Source organism: Diabrotica virgifera, chromosome 2 (genome assembly GCF_917563875.1).
Source record: "Diabrotica virgifera virgifera chromosome 2, PGI_DIABVI_V3a".
NCBI classification, from domain to species: domain Eukaryota; kingdom Metazoa; phylum Arthropoda; class Insecta; order Coleoptera; family Chrysomelidae; genus Diabrotica; species Diabrotica virgifera.
Window position 1 is genome coordinate 19,289,581 of NC_065444.1, and position 16,068 is coordinate 19,305,648.

Below are 16,068 nucleotides of genomic sequence, written 5' to 3' on the forward strand. Positions count from 1 at the left end.
GAAAAAATACTAAACACAAACTTTGTCAATGCAGTACGCGTGACACAAAAGACAAATAATATGGAAAATCAATGTAAACAGATCAATACGATCACCGGAAGAACCTAACATTCATAATTTCTACGTATCTGATAAGACGTACTAATTGGAAGAACTGCGATAAATGCAGTGAATGCTGAGGAATCCTACTCGATGTAACACTTGTGGTAACACTATTACAAGAATATTTAATTAGCAATAATTCTATGAATAGTTAGACCAGCAGATCATAGCGCTATCCTGTTAAAATATTTGCCTAAATAACTTGCAAATTTCGTGTACAGCAAAGAAAGAACAACATTCAATCTATACAGTTCACGGTTAATACTAAGTGTTTACAATGGCGGATCTACGGGAAGGGAAAATGGGGAAATTCCTCCATTACCTGACAAGGTACAAAATTAAAGATAAAAATATATTAGCTGACATGAAAGTTAAGTCATGAAGGGACAAATTCAACCAATAAACATGCTAGTTAGGCAAATTAAAGGAACTTAATGCATATTGTTATTGTTTATGTCTTATGTGGTTTGGGTTTATCTTTTTTATTAAGGCAAATTTCCCCTCCCAAGACAAATGTCTAGATCGCCCACTGACTGTTTACTCTTTTCTTTATAATACTTAACTAAATCTTAAAATGAATTAAGTTCTTGTAAGTTGCACCATTCAATGTGGTGGTTTTAAACTTTAATTTATACTTTTTGAAAATTAAAATGCTAAGTAGTATCTTAAAGAGTACGAAATCACAAACAATTCTAGAGAAAATTAATGTGGAAGCTATCCATCTAACGATATTGACAGATGTCTGAGAACACAATCTTTTTATCTCAGTCAGATGAATGACAACGGAAAAGTAAAGCATAGTACTTAACCCTCTAACAGGCCAAATCGTAAAGATTATCTGTTGAAGTTGATATTTTTTTTTCAAGTAAATATAGGCAAAAATAAATTATTTTTAAATTTTCTGCTAAAAATCTTGTCTAGAATAAGTGCTAGGTGAGAAATAGTGAAGACCGTCTACAGACGGTCTTGTCGGGTTATGAGTAAAAAATAAATTTGGTAGATGTTTATTATAAAACAAGATTTATTAAGAAAAATAAGTATATAACATGTTATTTTTGATGGTGGTAATCCCAAAAACAATTTTTACCGACTGTGCCGCATAAATGGGGGTCACATTTGAAACAAACAAGCTGTGTATCAGATTTTTTACACAGCTTACACCTTTTCTTGTCTTTTCGATCAACCCAAACTGGAAAATGGTTTTCACCATCAAAACGTACATCAGCAACTTGATGAACTGCTCTTTTTTCAACACCAGATGAACTAGTTTTACTAGAAGAACCAGGTTCACCATTTCGAGCTGATGATGGTCGGACCTACATTTCGTTTTTCCTTGAACGAAACAAGGCCAGATGCTATCTCTTCACGGAATTGTGAAAGAGATAGAAGCCTCTCCTCTTCGCAACAATCACTGGAATTATTTGCCTTTTCGGCACGTATACGTTTATATAGTATGAATGCGTTTGTGGCGGCCATGTCGACAAAATGATCGAATATCCGAATCATAATATTTCTGCTTTTAACTCGAATGTCATATCGACCCATAAGGCCATGCAGCAAATCGACTCCACCCATCAATTGCGTGATGTTTCGGTCGCTACATCATCCAAAACTAATGTCGAAGAAGCTGCTGGTTGATCAACATTACTAATTTCCATTGACAAATTTATATCATTTACAAATGCATCAGTTTTCTCAGCTTCAAGCATTTCCTGAATGCAGTCGTCAATAACTTGTAATTTAACCTCTGATACCTCGGATAGGCTGTAAGGCTTTTCAGGCTCAATACTATCATCAACATAGTCGGGATCCACAATACTATCGTCACTACTATAAATGCTATAGTCGATTTCAACGGAATCAATAAAGTCGAATAATTATTCATCAGACAATTCTTCCAAATTGATTTTGTTCTTATGGTTACGATTTAGACGATGCATCTATCACAGAAAAGAAAAATAATAGAACAACAGGAAAATAAGCATGTTTCTACGCACAAAAAGATAAAATTTCATACTGAAGGGGATTTATATTATGTATTATGTAAACCGGCAAGACCGTCTTGAGACTGTCTTGGTATTTTTGTTTATAAAGCCTATTTACACAATAGTTTTTACTAAACTCTTATTATATTACTGAGACATGAAATATAATCTACTTACCCTAAAAGTATAAAGTTCATCACTTTGATCTAAACGTGTTTTTTGACGATTTAAAAATAATGTTTATGAAGAAATAATTTTCACTGCCATTTTATGGGATGTTAGCACTTGACTAACGATTAACGATAATAACGTAATCGCGATGCCAGAATGTGTTTAGTTGTATCGAATAACGTCAAGTAAGGTTTTTTAAAGATACATGTCGTTACTGTGGCAGCAAAAACCATTCGGCAGAAGTTTTATAAGCTAAAGCTAAAATGCAAAGACCGTCTGACCGTCTTAAAACGGTCTTGCCTGTTAGAGGGTTAACATCAAGATATACACATAGTACACATGTTGCAAAAATGACTAAATACTAAATGTGTTACGTTAGCGTTAGACGGTCAAATATTTATAAATCTAATGGGAGGTACCTACAGTTTATAGATTCTTTCATACTCTGGGCTAATTAGCAAAATACAAGGAAAAGTTATTTACCAGCAATTTTATTGCTGGAATCGAATCTTATTATTGTCTGTATTAATAATATAGGTATGCAAAGTCCGCAGATAGTGTGCTACTTTTTTTAAAAACAAAATGGCGTCCGAAAATCGTGTTTTTTTCTTCAATTTTTGCCCTATAACTCCAAAGATTTTAACTTTACACCAAAAACACCCAAATAAAAATTCACCGCAATTAAATTCTGCATAGAGACGTGTTTTCCCCGATTCACTTTGACGAAAACTTTCCCCGGAAAAAGCGGGTTTTTCCAACAAAATCTTTCATTTTCAACTAAAATTTTAGATAAGTAATTGTTAATCAATAATTAAATTACTTGGTAATGTAAAATCACTTTTCGTATAGATTATAATTCCAGAAGCCGATGGAAATTGAATGAACAGTTTAGCAACAATTGAATTGTTAATTAAAAATTTACGGTCGCTATAATAACGACAATAATTATGATGCATAAGAATAACTATAATTTTTTCATAAAAGACACTATACCTATCTAATGTACTTTACAGAATTGAAATTGGACTATTTAAGCGGCCTCAGGAATATTTTAAAATTATAACCAATTTTTTGGCTTATAAACAAATGGAATATCTTGGTAAGTATTAAACTAAATTAAATCGTGAAAACGGCATTCGAAAAACAGCGGCAGAACGTTTCTTTTAAAAGAAAAAACGTTTAATTATGACGAGTGGTTCCTGAGATACAACCGGTCAAATTTGACCGGAATTTACGGCAAAGATATAAACAATAGGATCATAATTTTCAAACCATCACCTTTTTATTTTTGTCCTCTTTCTCCAAACCAATTTTCATATCTTTAAAATACTCATAATATATATTATTATAATAAAAACTCTCAATAATACGTGTGAAAATTGCCAAAAGTAGCAAAATTCCAATCAAAAATTAGGTTGGAGAAAATGTAACCCTCAAAGTTCAAAATCGGTATACGTTAAAAAAATGCATTTTCTCGGCTTTCCATGGAGCAATTTCCTTCATTCTTTTTTTGTTCCCTAATAACTCGAGTAGAGCCATCGAACTAATGCATTATTAAATGTCAAACTTGCTTTTGTTTTGTTATAATAGATTAGTTTATTTATAAGAACAGAAAACTACATATTTTTTCCAGTTGTAGGCTTTTTTTAGATAAACTTACTACAAGTGTACCTTTTAAAGTTAAAAACATAAATATTCTCATTTGAAAGTTGTATAATTATTTAAACAATTTTTATTTAAACAAATTAAAATTTTGTGTTATAATAAATAAATTAATTTATTATAACAAAACAAAAGCAAGTTTGACATTTAATGATGCATTAGTTCGATGGCTCTACTCGAGTTACTTGGGAACAAAAAAAGAATGAAGGAAATTGCTCCATAGAAAGCCGAGAAAATGCATTTTTTAACGTATACCGATTTTGAACTTTGAGGATTACATTTTCTCCAACCTAATTTTTGATTTGAATTTTGCTATTTTTGGAAATTTTCACACGTATTATCGATAGTTTTTATTATAATAATATATGTTATGAGTATTTTAAGGATATGAAAATTGGTCTGGAGAAAGAGGACAAAAATAAAAAGGTGATGGTTTGAAAATTATGATCCTATTGTTTATATCTTTGCCGTAAATTCCGGTCAACTTTGACCGGTTCTATCTCAGGAACCACTCATCATAATTAACCGTTTTTTCTTTTAAAAGAAGCGTTTTGCCACTGTTTTTCGAATACCGTTTTTATAATTTAATTTGGTTTAATATTTCCCGAGATATTCTATTTGTTTATAAGCCAAAAAATTCTTTATAATATTAAAATATTCCTGAGGCCGCTTAAATTGTCCAATTTCAATTTTGTAAAGTACATTAGATAGGTATAGTGTCTTTTTATGAAAAAATCATAGTTATTCTTAAGCATTATAATTATTGTCGTTATTATAGCGACCGTAAATTTTTAATTAACAATTCAATTGTTGCTAAACTGTTCATTCAATTTCCATCGGCTTCTGGAATTATAATCTATACGAAAAGGGCTTTTGCATTACCAATTTATTTAATTATTGATTAACAATTACTTATCTAAAACTTTAGTTGAAAATTAAAGATTTTGTTGGAAAAACCCGTTTTTTCCGGGGAAAGTTTTCGTCGAAGTAAATCGAAAAAACACGTCTCTATGCAGAATTTAATTGCGGTGAATTTTTATTTGAGTGTTTTTGGTGTAAAGTTAAAATCTTTGGAGTTATAGAGCAAAAATTGAAAAAAACACGATTTTCGGGTGCCATTTTGTTTGTTTATAAAAAAAGTAGCACACTATCTGCGGACTTTGCATACCTATATTATTAATATATACAATCATAAGATTCGATTCCAGCAATAAAATTGCTGGTAAATAACTTTTCCCAAAAATGGCCTATTCTCCGATAATCAGCCCAGACTATCATTAAAGAAGACTGGCTGACAGCATTGATTATAGTCCGTGTCTATAATCAATGCTGACAGTTAGTTACCGTTGGAAATAAGCACATAAAATTTTTAATTTAGTTTTAATGACTTTACTGGCCCAAATGGTGTTTAACAAGGTTTCAGTCAAAATTTTTATAAATGAATGTATTTATTATTTCTGTAAATATTATGGACCCTCCTGCTATTAATCAAGCTGGGGATAATAAAATTGTAGTTAAGAACTATGTATACATAATATTATTGTCTTCGAATTTTTAAAAACCTCAGCTTAGAATTAAAAATAATGCAATACAACGAATAATATAAAACTGACAAACTGATACATGGGACGACACAAGGAAATGGATATAATCCTAAAAATCAACATACTAAGCAAAAAGCAACAATATAGCACAACTGAAGATAGGCAAATCGAAGGTACAGAGAAATTTAAATATTTAGGGTTTTAATATCCGCCCTTATAAAACGTTTGGAATGGGAGAAGAGAAAGAAGGAAAGAAAAAACAGGGGACTGTGTAGTAGACCTGGATCCTGCATACCAAAAAAAAGTTGATTAATAGCAAGCTGAAAATTAGTTAATAGCTTAACGGTGTCTAGTCGGACAAACTTTGATGTACGGGAACACTGGAACAGGGGAAGTTTTAATTGTGGAACAGTTTAAAAATTTAGAACGTCAGATTACGAAAACGTCACATGTATTTTGTCGGAAAGAACATCCAATTGATTTGTTACCCTTTCATTAAACTCTCATGCAAAAATTAGACTGCTATTACTAACCAACATGATTCCTGTCATTTGACATGTTCTTCGTGTTCCACTCATTAAAATGCCCAGTTGGTGATAAACACCAGTCTGATTTTTGCGTGAGAGTTTAATGGAATGGTAACAAATCAATTAAAAGTTCTGTCAGACAAAATACATGGAACGTTTTCGTAGTCTGACGTTCCAAATTTTTAACCTGTTCCACATTTAAAATTTCCCTTGTTCCAGTGTTCCCATACATCAAAGTTTGTCCGACTAGACACCGTTAAATTTTTAACAAATTTTTAGCTTGCTATTAATCAACTTTTTTTGATACGCGGGATCCAGGTCTATAAGAAAACTGAATCAGTTTTCTTACATAGTCAGTGTTATATACACGAAGTGTACCGACTTACTGATCTGAAAACTGGATAGCAAATAAGAAAAATTTTTAGGTGGCAATACAACAGCAAAATAAACTAAAGTAGATATCTCGACATTCGAATATCTGGGAGTCGAAATATGTAGTTATGGAGATGGTAAAGAGCGTCCGAAAGCAAGCAAATAAAGCCAATTACGTGTCAGGATGTCTGAGGGATGTCATCTGGAGAAACAAAGCTATAAGACTGGAAGGGAAAGTAGGCATATACAAATCATGTGTAAGACCGATCATGATGTATGCGATAGAAACAAGATGTGACACAGCAGAAACCAAGAGGATACTGAGAACATATGAAATGAGAACGTTGAGGTCAATAACTGGGAAAACACTGAGAGACAGAATACCGAACGACAGAATAAGATATCTCTGTAACATACAAGATATAGTACGGTGGGAATGACAGAGAAGACGAGAGTGGAATCAGCATGTGACGAGAATTTACAGCGATAGAATAGCACGTATAGCCAGGGATTCAAAGCCAACAGGCAAAAGACCAATATGAAGGCCTTTTAAAAGGTGGCGAGATAGCTGGCAACATCACAGATACGAATACAAAAGCTCAAAATAGGTTAAGAACAGACCAAGAGGCCTAATATAAGAAGAAGAGATCCCAGTAAAAGCAAGTCAACAAAAATGAAAAGTTTGGATGACCACTGAAATTCTACGGCTGACGAATAAAGAAGACTACAAAAAGGTAACAAAGAAGATTATAATAGAATCAAAAAATCATCAAAAGACAAATCAACGGAGCCGAAGAAAAATGGGCAAATGAACAGTATAAAAACACTTAACAGAAAACATGACAGTTTTAATCTACATCAGAACAAAGAAATGACAATTATTTACACTCAGTAGCAAAAAAATCGATCCACTTAAAAATTTAGTCATTTCTGATGTCTCGAATTTCCTAAACTGTTGTCCTATTTAAGTGACCTTTTTACCATGTATGTATAGCCTTATTCATTAGCAATATCGCTGTAATAATATTGTTGCTAGACATGTAAATTGTCTTTGTATACCGGGTGTACGAATCAAACTGTGTTTTTTTTTTCTCAAAGTTCGCATCATCCTGTGGACTATTCTAGCACTTATAAAATACTGAAATTAAAACCCAACTATACCCTCAGGTTTTGTTAACATTCTGTTTTTAGATTCATTCGCTTATGTTGGTTATTAAAAAAGTTACTTTAACAACTGGCCATGTTCGTCATCAGTGCAGGGTGCTCCTAAATAAGTGTGACAAACTTTAAGGGGTAATTTTACATGAGAAAATAATGACAGTTTGCTTTATAATCATAATATGTCCGCAAACGCTTCGTTTCCGAGATACGGGATGTTCAATTTTTTTTTTACTTAAAGTTTGTCGCACTTATTTAGAAACACCCTGTATTGATGACGAACATGGCCAGTTGTTAAAGTACGTAACTTTTTTATTATCCAATATAAGCGAATGAATCTAAAAACATAATGTTAAGAAAATCTGAGGCTATACAAGGGATTAACTTTCAGTATTTTATAAATGCTAGAATAGTCCACGGAGTGATGCGAACTTTGAGAAAAAAAAACACAGTTTGATTCGTACACCCGGTATACAATGACAGTTTACCTGTCTAGCAACAAAATTATTACAGCGAAATTGTTCATGAATGGCTATAGCATGGTAAAAAAATCACTTAAATCGGACAACAGGTTTAGGAAATTCGAGACATCAAAAATGACCAAATTTTTAAGTGGATCGATTCTTTTGCACCTGAGTGTACTTATAATTACAAAACATGCGCAAAACTTATCGACGAAAACAACAAATTGACATTAGACAAACAGAAAGAAGCAGAAACATGGAAAACCTACACATCCAAATGTTTTGCTGATGATCGAGACACAATAGAAGAATTAAATGATCGAGTGTTGGAAAGATTAATAAAGTCAAGGAACTATTGGCAACAGTTAAGGGAAGAAAAACAGCCTATTTTGGTCATATCTTCAGAAACCATAACTACGGTTTTATGCAGTTGATCGATGAAGAAAAGATAGGAGGAAGGTGAGGCATTGAACGAAAGAAGTTATATTGGCTGAAAAACTTCCAATGGTTTAACATCAGAGAGGCCAGCACAATTATACGATTAGCACAAGATGGAGAAGAATTCCAGTTGATGGTCACCAGCTTACGATGAAAAGAGAGCGCATGAAGAAAAATACGGACAGTGGAAAAAAGAAGGTGAAAAGTGGCAGCATCGAAGGTGCTTAGGTATACGTTGGCATTAGGAATACATAATATAGTGAAAATAGTTTGGAAATTCTTAGTAGTAGTAGGACAAAATTTTAAATAGAACATTTATTATACTATGCATAAAATGAATATATTATAATTTTTTATGTTTTTTAAATCACTCATTTTGATATTTTTCCACATTTAATAGCTTTAATAACTTTATTAAAATTCATTCAATTTGGAAAAATAATTATTTTAATAATGTGCATTTGCATTTTGTTTTGAAAATTGTGACTACTACTAGTACTCTTACTATCTACATGGATTAAAAACCGTCACGATAATGTTTATATTTGCACAAATTTTCGTCCATGCATCTCATTAAAAAATGTTTCGAAATTTTGAAGTACTTTTTTATTTAAAACAAAAAAATACCTTTTCGTGTTGCACTGAATGCCATTTTATGATTGTTACAATATACAGGGCTGACAAAAAAATATATAGTTATATTAATGAACCAATGGTATTGTAAGTGACTCAGTTTTACTACAGTAAGAGGAGTAGGATACTATAAAAAGAGAAAGCGGAGTTAAACAAGGATGCATACTGTCCCCGAAACTATTCCTAATCATAATGGATTGGATCATGAAGAAATTAAGCGATAAAAAAAAAACAGGTATTAAGAAGCACTTACACAATCAGTTGGAGGACTTAAAGTTCGCAGACGACGTTTGTCTTTTAACCGAACATAGCAACCATATGCTAAAGAAGATCGGCAAGCTCGCAAAATTCTCCAATGGGCTTGGAGATAAATACAGAAAAAACGAAACTCTAAAAAAACAACATCCAAGAACTACAATTAAAATATATGGAAGGTAAATAAAGGAAGTAGATAACTTTACTAGTAAAGATCAGATCATTACTAGATCAGATGTAAAAAAAACAATAGTGTAGGATTCGTTGAAGACAATCGTAATAAAAGTCCGTGTGATGTTTAACAGTTTTAATTATTAAAATAGACAACTAAAATTATAGATACTATTAAATTAACGAAATGTAAAAGTGTTTGTGTAATTGCGACCAAAATTTACGTGTTCTTGTTCTTACAAAAAGAAATGTAGTTGAGATAATTGCGTCTAATCAATATTATGACCGGCTTGTCATAATACCCGTCTTAAAGCGTCTTTTTCGATTATCCCAAATAACACGTCTGTCGTGGTTCTGATGTTAAATCTATACAGGAGTCTTAAAAAATTAAGATAAAATATTTACAATTCTACAATAGAAAATGCATAACATGTTATGACTCCTTAAAGAAAATCTGAAACAAAGACGATATATCAGAATTAACCAAATCAAAATATTTATCAGCTGTATTAAGGGTATATTATTGTATGGCTCAGAATCTTGGAGACAGGAAGAAACAACTAGGTATCAAAAAATTTTAAACCTTTGAGTTTCCTAAGAATATCCTAAAAGAAAGAAAAATCCTAAAAACATACTGGTCTGATAAAATAACGAGACACAGAAATATGGAGAAGAACAAAACAAGAAAAAATACCAGTCAAGATTAAAACAAGAAAATGGAAATGAAGTGGACATACACTAAGGAGAGACAAAAAGCAATAGGCAATCGAATACCAACCAGACGGAAGAAGAACATGAAGACCAGATAAAAGCTGGAGAAGAACTATAACAAAAGATCATGAAAGTATAGGACTTAGATGGAGTGAGGTCAAACAGAGAGCAAAGATAGAGAGGAATGGAAACGACTTGTAGAGGAAATTTAGAAGGAATAAAACAGAAGGGTGCGCTGATCCAGCCAATCAGCCATCTTTTACTTTTGCCTAAGAAATGCAAGAGCGCCTGATACTCCATAAGTAGGGAGAGCAGTAGAGAGATAGAAAGGATAGAGAGATAGAGAGAGATAAATGTAAACTGCCAATTTACTCGTGTAAAAGAAATACTTCGACGATATTTGCCATTGTTGATGATAGTAAATGTAACATAGATACAGGTAATTTAGGCGTCATTGCATTGCTTGATTATGTCACAAAAATACAGTTATGTACTAGCAAAAATAAAAAAGCGTGTTTTTCTTGTATTTCATGTTATTATAGAACTTGTCCCACACCTATATTTAGCCTATAAAAGTCTACTTACCTCCATGCTCTAATATATCGTTGTATTTTTCTACGACACTGGTAACTAGATGTGACATGTTGGTATCTGGAACAAAATTATAAAAGTTATTAATTATTCACGATATTAAATAATCTTTAACAGTTTTACAATAATGTAAATATAAAAGTTTTCGCATTGTGCAAGAGACTTTTTGAGTGATGCACTGAAGAATGAGGATGTAATATTGCGAATTTTTTAATAACGAATTACCACAATATATTATGTTTTGAGAACTGTAAATATTACATAAGGTTTTTTATTAAACAGACGAGATGTCATTAAATATAAACATCTTGAAAACAAAAATAATGACAAATTTGTTACCCAACCACAACATCAGTACTGGTGTGAAACAAATAAAACTTGTAGGTAGGCATAAATACACGGGACATGAAATTATGATAATTATGGCAGGGATAATAAGACCCATCAACTGAAGAGAAGAATCGGTCTTGGGTGGGTAACATACGGAAAACTGAGAGAAACTTTTAAAAGTGAGCTGTCCATATGCCTGAAGCGAAGGTGTTGTTCTAAAGCTATTTCCTTGTGGCATTTTTATAATTAACTATTTAGATGGAAAATAAGCCACAATTAAATTGAAAAAAATAATTTTATTAACGTTTTGACGCCCAAATCGGGTGTCGTTGTCAAAATACAAAATACTACTAAATTAAACAAAAATGCTGTTGCTTAGTAAAAAATTCTTCTAATAATTTATTTAATCTGACTCATTTATATCGGCAATTCAGACATATATTATACATTTTAAAGTAGAAGACTTTAAAATGATATTGCCAATATTTATGAGTTGCGTTCCTGGGACGACTTTACTGAAAGATAGTTCATTCGATTACATGAAATCAACCCCAACTAAAGAATATCCGCCACAAAAAAATCATAGCATGTGATATGTCTTTAAAAAGACAACAATTGTTAGGTTTAGTGAATGAACAAGAAAGAACAGAGAATTGTATTTATAAAATACCTTGTGAATACGAACAATTTTATTTAGGTGAAACATTAAGACCACTAAACGTTAGAATAAGTGAACATCAGTCTTATATTAAAAATAGAGAATTTGATAGATCTCAAATATGTCAACACGCATGGGATAATGAACATAGAGTTCAGTGGAGAGATTCAAGTATAGTCCTGAAAGAAACAGATAGTAAAAAGAGAAAAATCAAAGAAGCTGCTTTAATTATGCTAAATGAAACCAATTGTGTCGCAAATTCCTCGGTAGTATGCAGTAGGATGTGGTTAGGTACCCATACTGAAAGAGTAAGTCAATAGAAAGAAAATACCACGATTAGTAAGTCAATAACATATCGAGTTAGTACATATTTTATATTTTAGTATTACTTATATATCTATGTAATGTATTATTAATATTAGTTATAATTTAAACAACATATATATTATATATTAAAGTCAGAATTTGGTATTAGTTTTGAGAGTAAACTAAATGTAAGACCCAATACTTATGTCGGGATAGTATCACAAGGTTTTTTCCTGGTTTTCCATCGTGATTTACGATATAATCTCTAACGCAAGAATTTTACTGCCACCGTTGCATTTGACAGATCACATGCTATGATTTTTTTTTGTGGCGGATATTCTTGAGTTGGGGTTGATTTCATGTAATCGAATGAACTATCTTTCAGTAAAGTCGTCCCAGGAACTCAACTCATAAATATTGGCAATATCATTTTCAAGTCTTCTACTTTAAAATGTATAATATATGTCTGAATTGCCGATATAAATGAGTCAGATTAAATAAATTATTAGAAAAAATTTTTAATAAGCAACAACATTTTTGTTTAATTTAGTAGTATTTTGTATTTTGACAACGACACCCGATTTGGGCGTCGAAACGTTAATAAAATTATTTTTTTCAATTTAATTATGGCTTATTTCCCATCTAAATATTTAATTATGAAGGGAAGGTATATGACCAGTGCGTCCACCCAGTCATGACATACGGAGCAGAAACACGTACCTTAACAAAAGCCTCGGCGACCAATCTGAGAGTCACACAGATAAGAATGAAGCGACCATTGTTAATAATAACTATGCGAGACTAAATAGCAAACCAAGAGATCAGGAGAAGAACCAAGGTGACTGACGTCATCTAAAGAATAGCAAGACTGAAATGGAGATGGGCAGTACACACAGCCAGAATAACAGAAGGGCAATAGACAAAGAGGTTATTGGAATGAAGACCAAGTGAAACCAAGAAAAGCGTCTGTCGACCACCTAAGATGGAGGCTAAATAAAAATTGAATGAGAATAGTGCAAGATAGACTGTATTGGTAACACGAGGAAGAGGTCTATGTTCAGCAGTGGACTTTTGAGGCTAGATGCTGAGAGATGTGATACATATATGAAAATAAATATTTAAAAATGAACAAGCATTATAATCCAAAAATGGATTTCAGTTTTCCTATTGTGAAAATAAACATCATGACTCGTTATTGCAAATGCTTTGGTATTTTTCGCCACGTTTTAATTATCTTGGTTACCTTACCATTTCTTTTGGTTATTGCGCCTAGTCCGAAGGTTCTAGTCTATTTTGTGAGGTGTTTTCTATTTGTTGTTAACTCACTTATAATGTCAAGAAGATACCAACACATACTAGGAACATTAACCACTTGGTACCTGAATACCACGAACCAGATCGTCTTTTCACAAAAATATAAATCTTTAGACTACAACAGGGAGCCCAAGTACACTGAAGAAAATGTACAAGCGACACAGACTACACAGCAGAAACAAAAAACAAAACTGAATGCAATTTGGTAATAGTACATTGTTTACCGGGTAGGAAAAGCTTAACATTCCTGGACGACTGTGAAGATTGCTAAGTCGAGGCGCAAGCCGAGACTTAGCAACACAGACTCCAGGAATGTGGCTCTTCCTACGAGGTAAACATACTATTTTTCCGCAAATCGTTTAAAATTCGACAGATATTGATTGATTTAAAAAAAACGCGATAATTTTATTCCCAAATAAATGGTGCTTTGAAATTCCTAATAAAATTACTTGGGTTACTATGGAAACGTATTGAGGTTGAATTGTCAAACTTGACGCTTATAAATTTAACACTAACAACTGTACGGAAATATCATTTCCTTACAGTAAGGAAATGACATTTCCTTACAGTAAGAAAGTCCTGACTTTTTCTTCAAGAAATTTTGACAGGAATGTCAAAATTTCCTGGCGATTTGCGGAAAAGGTACTTTTCATGATATTGACAGTTCGTAGATATTTTTGATAAATCGTGTCAAGGTCATCAGCTATTTATTTTTTATATTTGTTTAGTTTAGCTTCAGTACTTTCCTATGAATCAATATTTATTATCAGTTATGTTATCTTTTGGGAATATAATTTTTGAAAATGCCAGTGTACTTTTGCCGTTTTCCAGATGTACACTGAGCGGCACAAAAAATGGCCACCCCACAAAACGGGTAATTTTTGATGTCGTGAATTTTCTAAATCTGTTGTCCGATTTAAGTTATTTTTTTTAAATTTTATAGCCTTATTCTTTAACAATGTCGCTGTAATAAAACTATTGCTAGACAGGTAAATGATCATTGTATACCGGGTGTACCAATCAAACTGTGTTTTATTCTCAAAGTTCACCACACCCTGTGTAATATTCTAGCATTTATAAAATATTGAAATTAAAACCCAACTATAGCCGCAGGTTTTCTTAACATTCTCTTTTTTGATTCATTCGCTTATGTTGGATAATAAAAAAGTTAGGTACTTTAACAACTAGCCATGTTCTTCATTAATACAAGGTGTTTCTAAATAAGTGCGACAAACTTTAAGGGGCAAATCTGCATAAAAAAATAATGGCCGTTTGCTTTATAAACACATGTCGGCAAATGCTTCGTTTCCGAGATACTGGATGTTGAATTATTTTCTTACAAACTGACGATTTATTTATTGCTCTAAAACCGATTGAGACATGAAAAAAAAAATTTGGTAGGTTTTAATATACAGTTATTGCACATTTTTTGACATGCAATTAAGGATTTTATATTCTCCATTGGCGCGCATACGGGTAATATGACGGGTAATATTACCCGCATGCACGCCAATGGTGAATATAAAATTCTTAGTTGTATGTCAAAAAAAAAGTGCAATAATTGTATCTTAAAACCTACCAAATTTCATTTTCATATCTCAACCGATTTTAGAGCAATAAATAAATCGTCAGTTTGTAAGAAAATAATTCAACATCCAGTATCTCGGAAACGAAGCATTTGCCGACATGTGTTTATAAAGCAAACTGCCATTATTTTTTTATGCAGATTTGACCCTTAAACTTTGTCCCACTCAAGGCCCCCGCTACCATATGTGCAAAGTGTGCAATGCACACGGGCGCCATCCTTTAGGGGCGCCAAAACAGAGGGTCAAAAAATGCAAAAATATTTACAAAAAAATCAAAAAGCAAAAATTAATTTTAAAATAAAAGTTGTAAAAATTTTTACTTTGTTTGGATGGCATATGGCATTATTAGTCTTTCTATAGATATAAAATAAAAAATTCCGCTATAAAAATAACAAACACCCATTCTGTAGATAACAAATACCTAACTATACCCTGATTTCGTGGAAAAATTCCAGACATAGCGGTAATTCCATCTCATGGATAAGCGAACGATTATGTGACGCTCAAATAATGAATCGACAAGATTTAAAAATCGCATACCTATCAAATAACTAATTATACCGAGCTGTATCGTCGCCCCCGTTAGCCAAATTATTCCGATTCGATCTTTTGCATAAACTTACTCAAAAATAGGTCCTTATAACAAATCCACAGGGTGCCAGGCGTTGCCGTGGTTTAAAAATTGTTAAGACAAATTCACAAAAATAATGTTTTCATTTCGAACAATTTTTTAGAACACTTGGATCATTCTGAGTAAAAAAGATGTCTTGTCATTTTTCACTAAAATTGATTGTTGTATAGTTATATGCGATTAAAACTTTAAAAAATGTGAAAATAGCCATTTTCAAGACTTAATAACTCGATTAAAAATTATAATTATGAAAGTCAAAAAGTGAATTATAAAGTCAAATCAAAGTTTAAAAGACCTGCATGAAGATCCTGAAGACATTTTTGTCATTATTTTATTACAAAGCTGTCGTTTTTAATTATTAACAATTATCTCTATAGTCCAGGCTGTATCGTTGCCCACGTTAGCGAAATTACTTCGGTTAGATTTTTTTGCAAAAACTTACACAAAAAGACGTTATTA

General features: G+C 32.1%; 1 protein-coding gene across 4 annotated transcripts in view; it reads right to left on the reverse strand.

Annotated features, from left to right (window-relative positions):
* LOC114325801 (elongation of very long chain fatty acids protein AAEL008004) overlaps window positions 1–16,068 on the reverse strand; it is a 258,030-nt gene that overhangs the window by 97,187 nt on the left and 144,775 nt on the right. For all 4 annotated transcript variants that reach the window (XM_050642490.1, XM_028273929.2, XM_050642487.1 and 1 more), the window contains exon 2: window positions 10,779–10,844. In XM_050642490.1, the coding sequence (XP_050498447.1) occupies window positions 10,779–10,836 (58 nt within the window). In that variant the 5' untranslated portion in view covers window positions 10,837–10,844. The remainder of the gene's footprint in view (window positions 1–10,778; window positions 10,845–16,068) is intronic.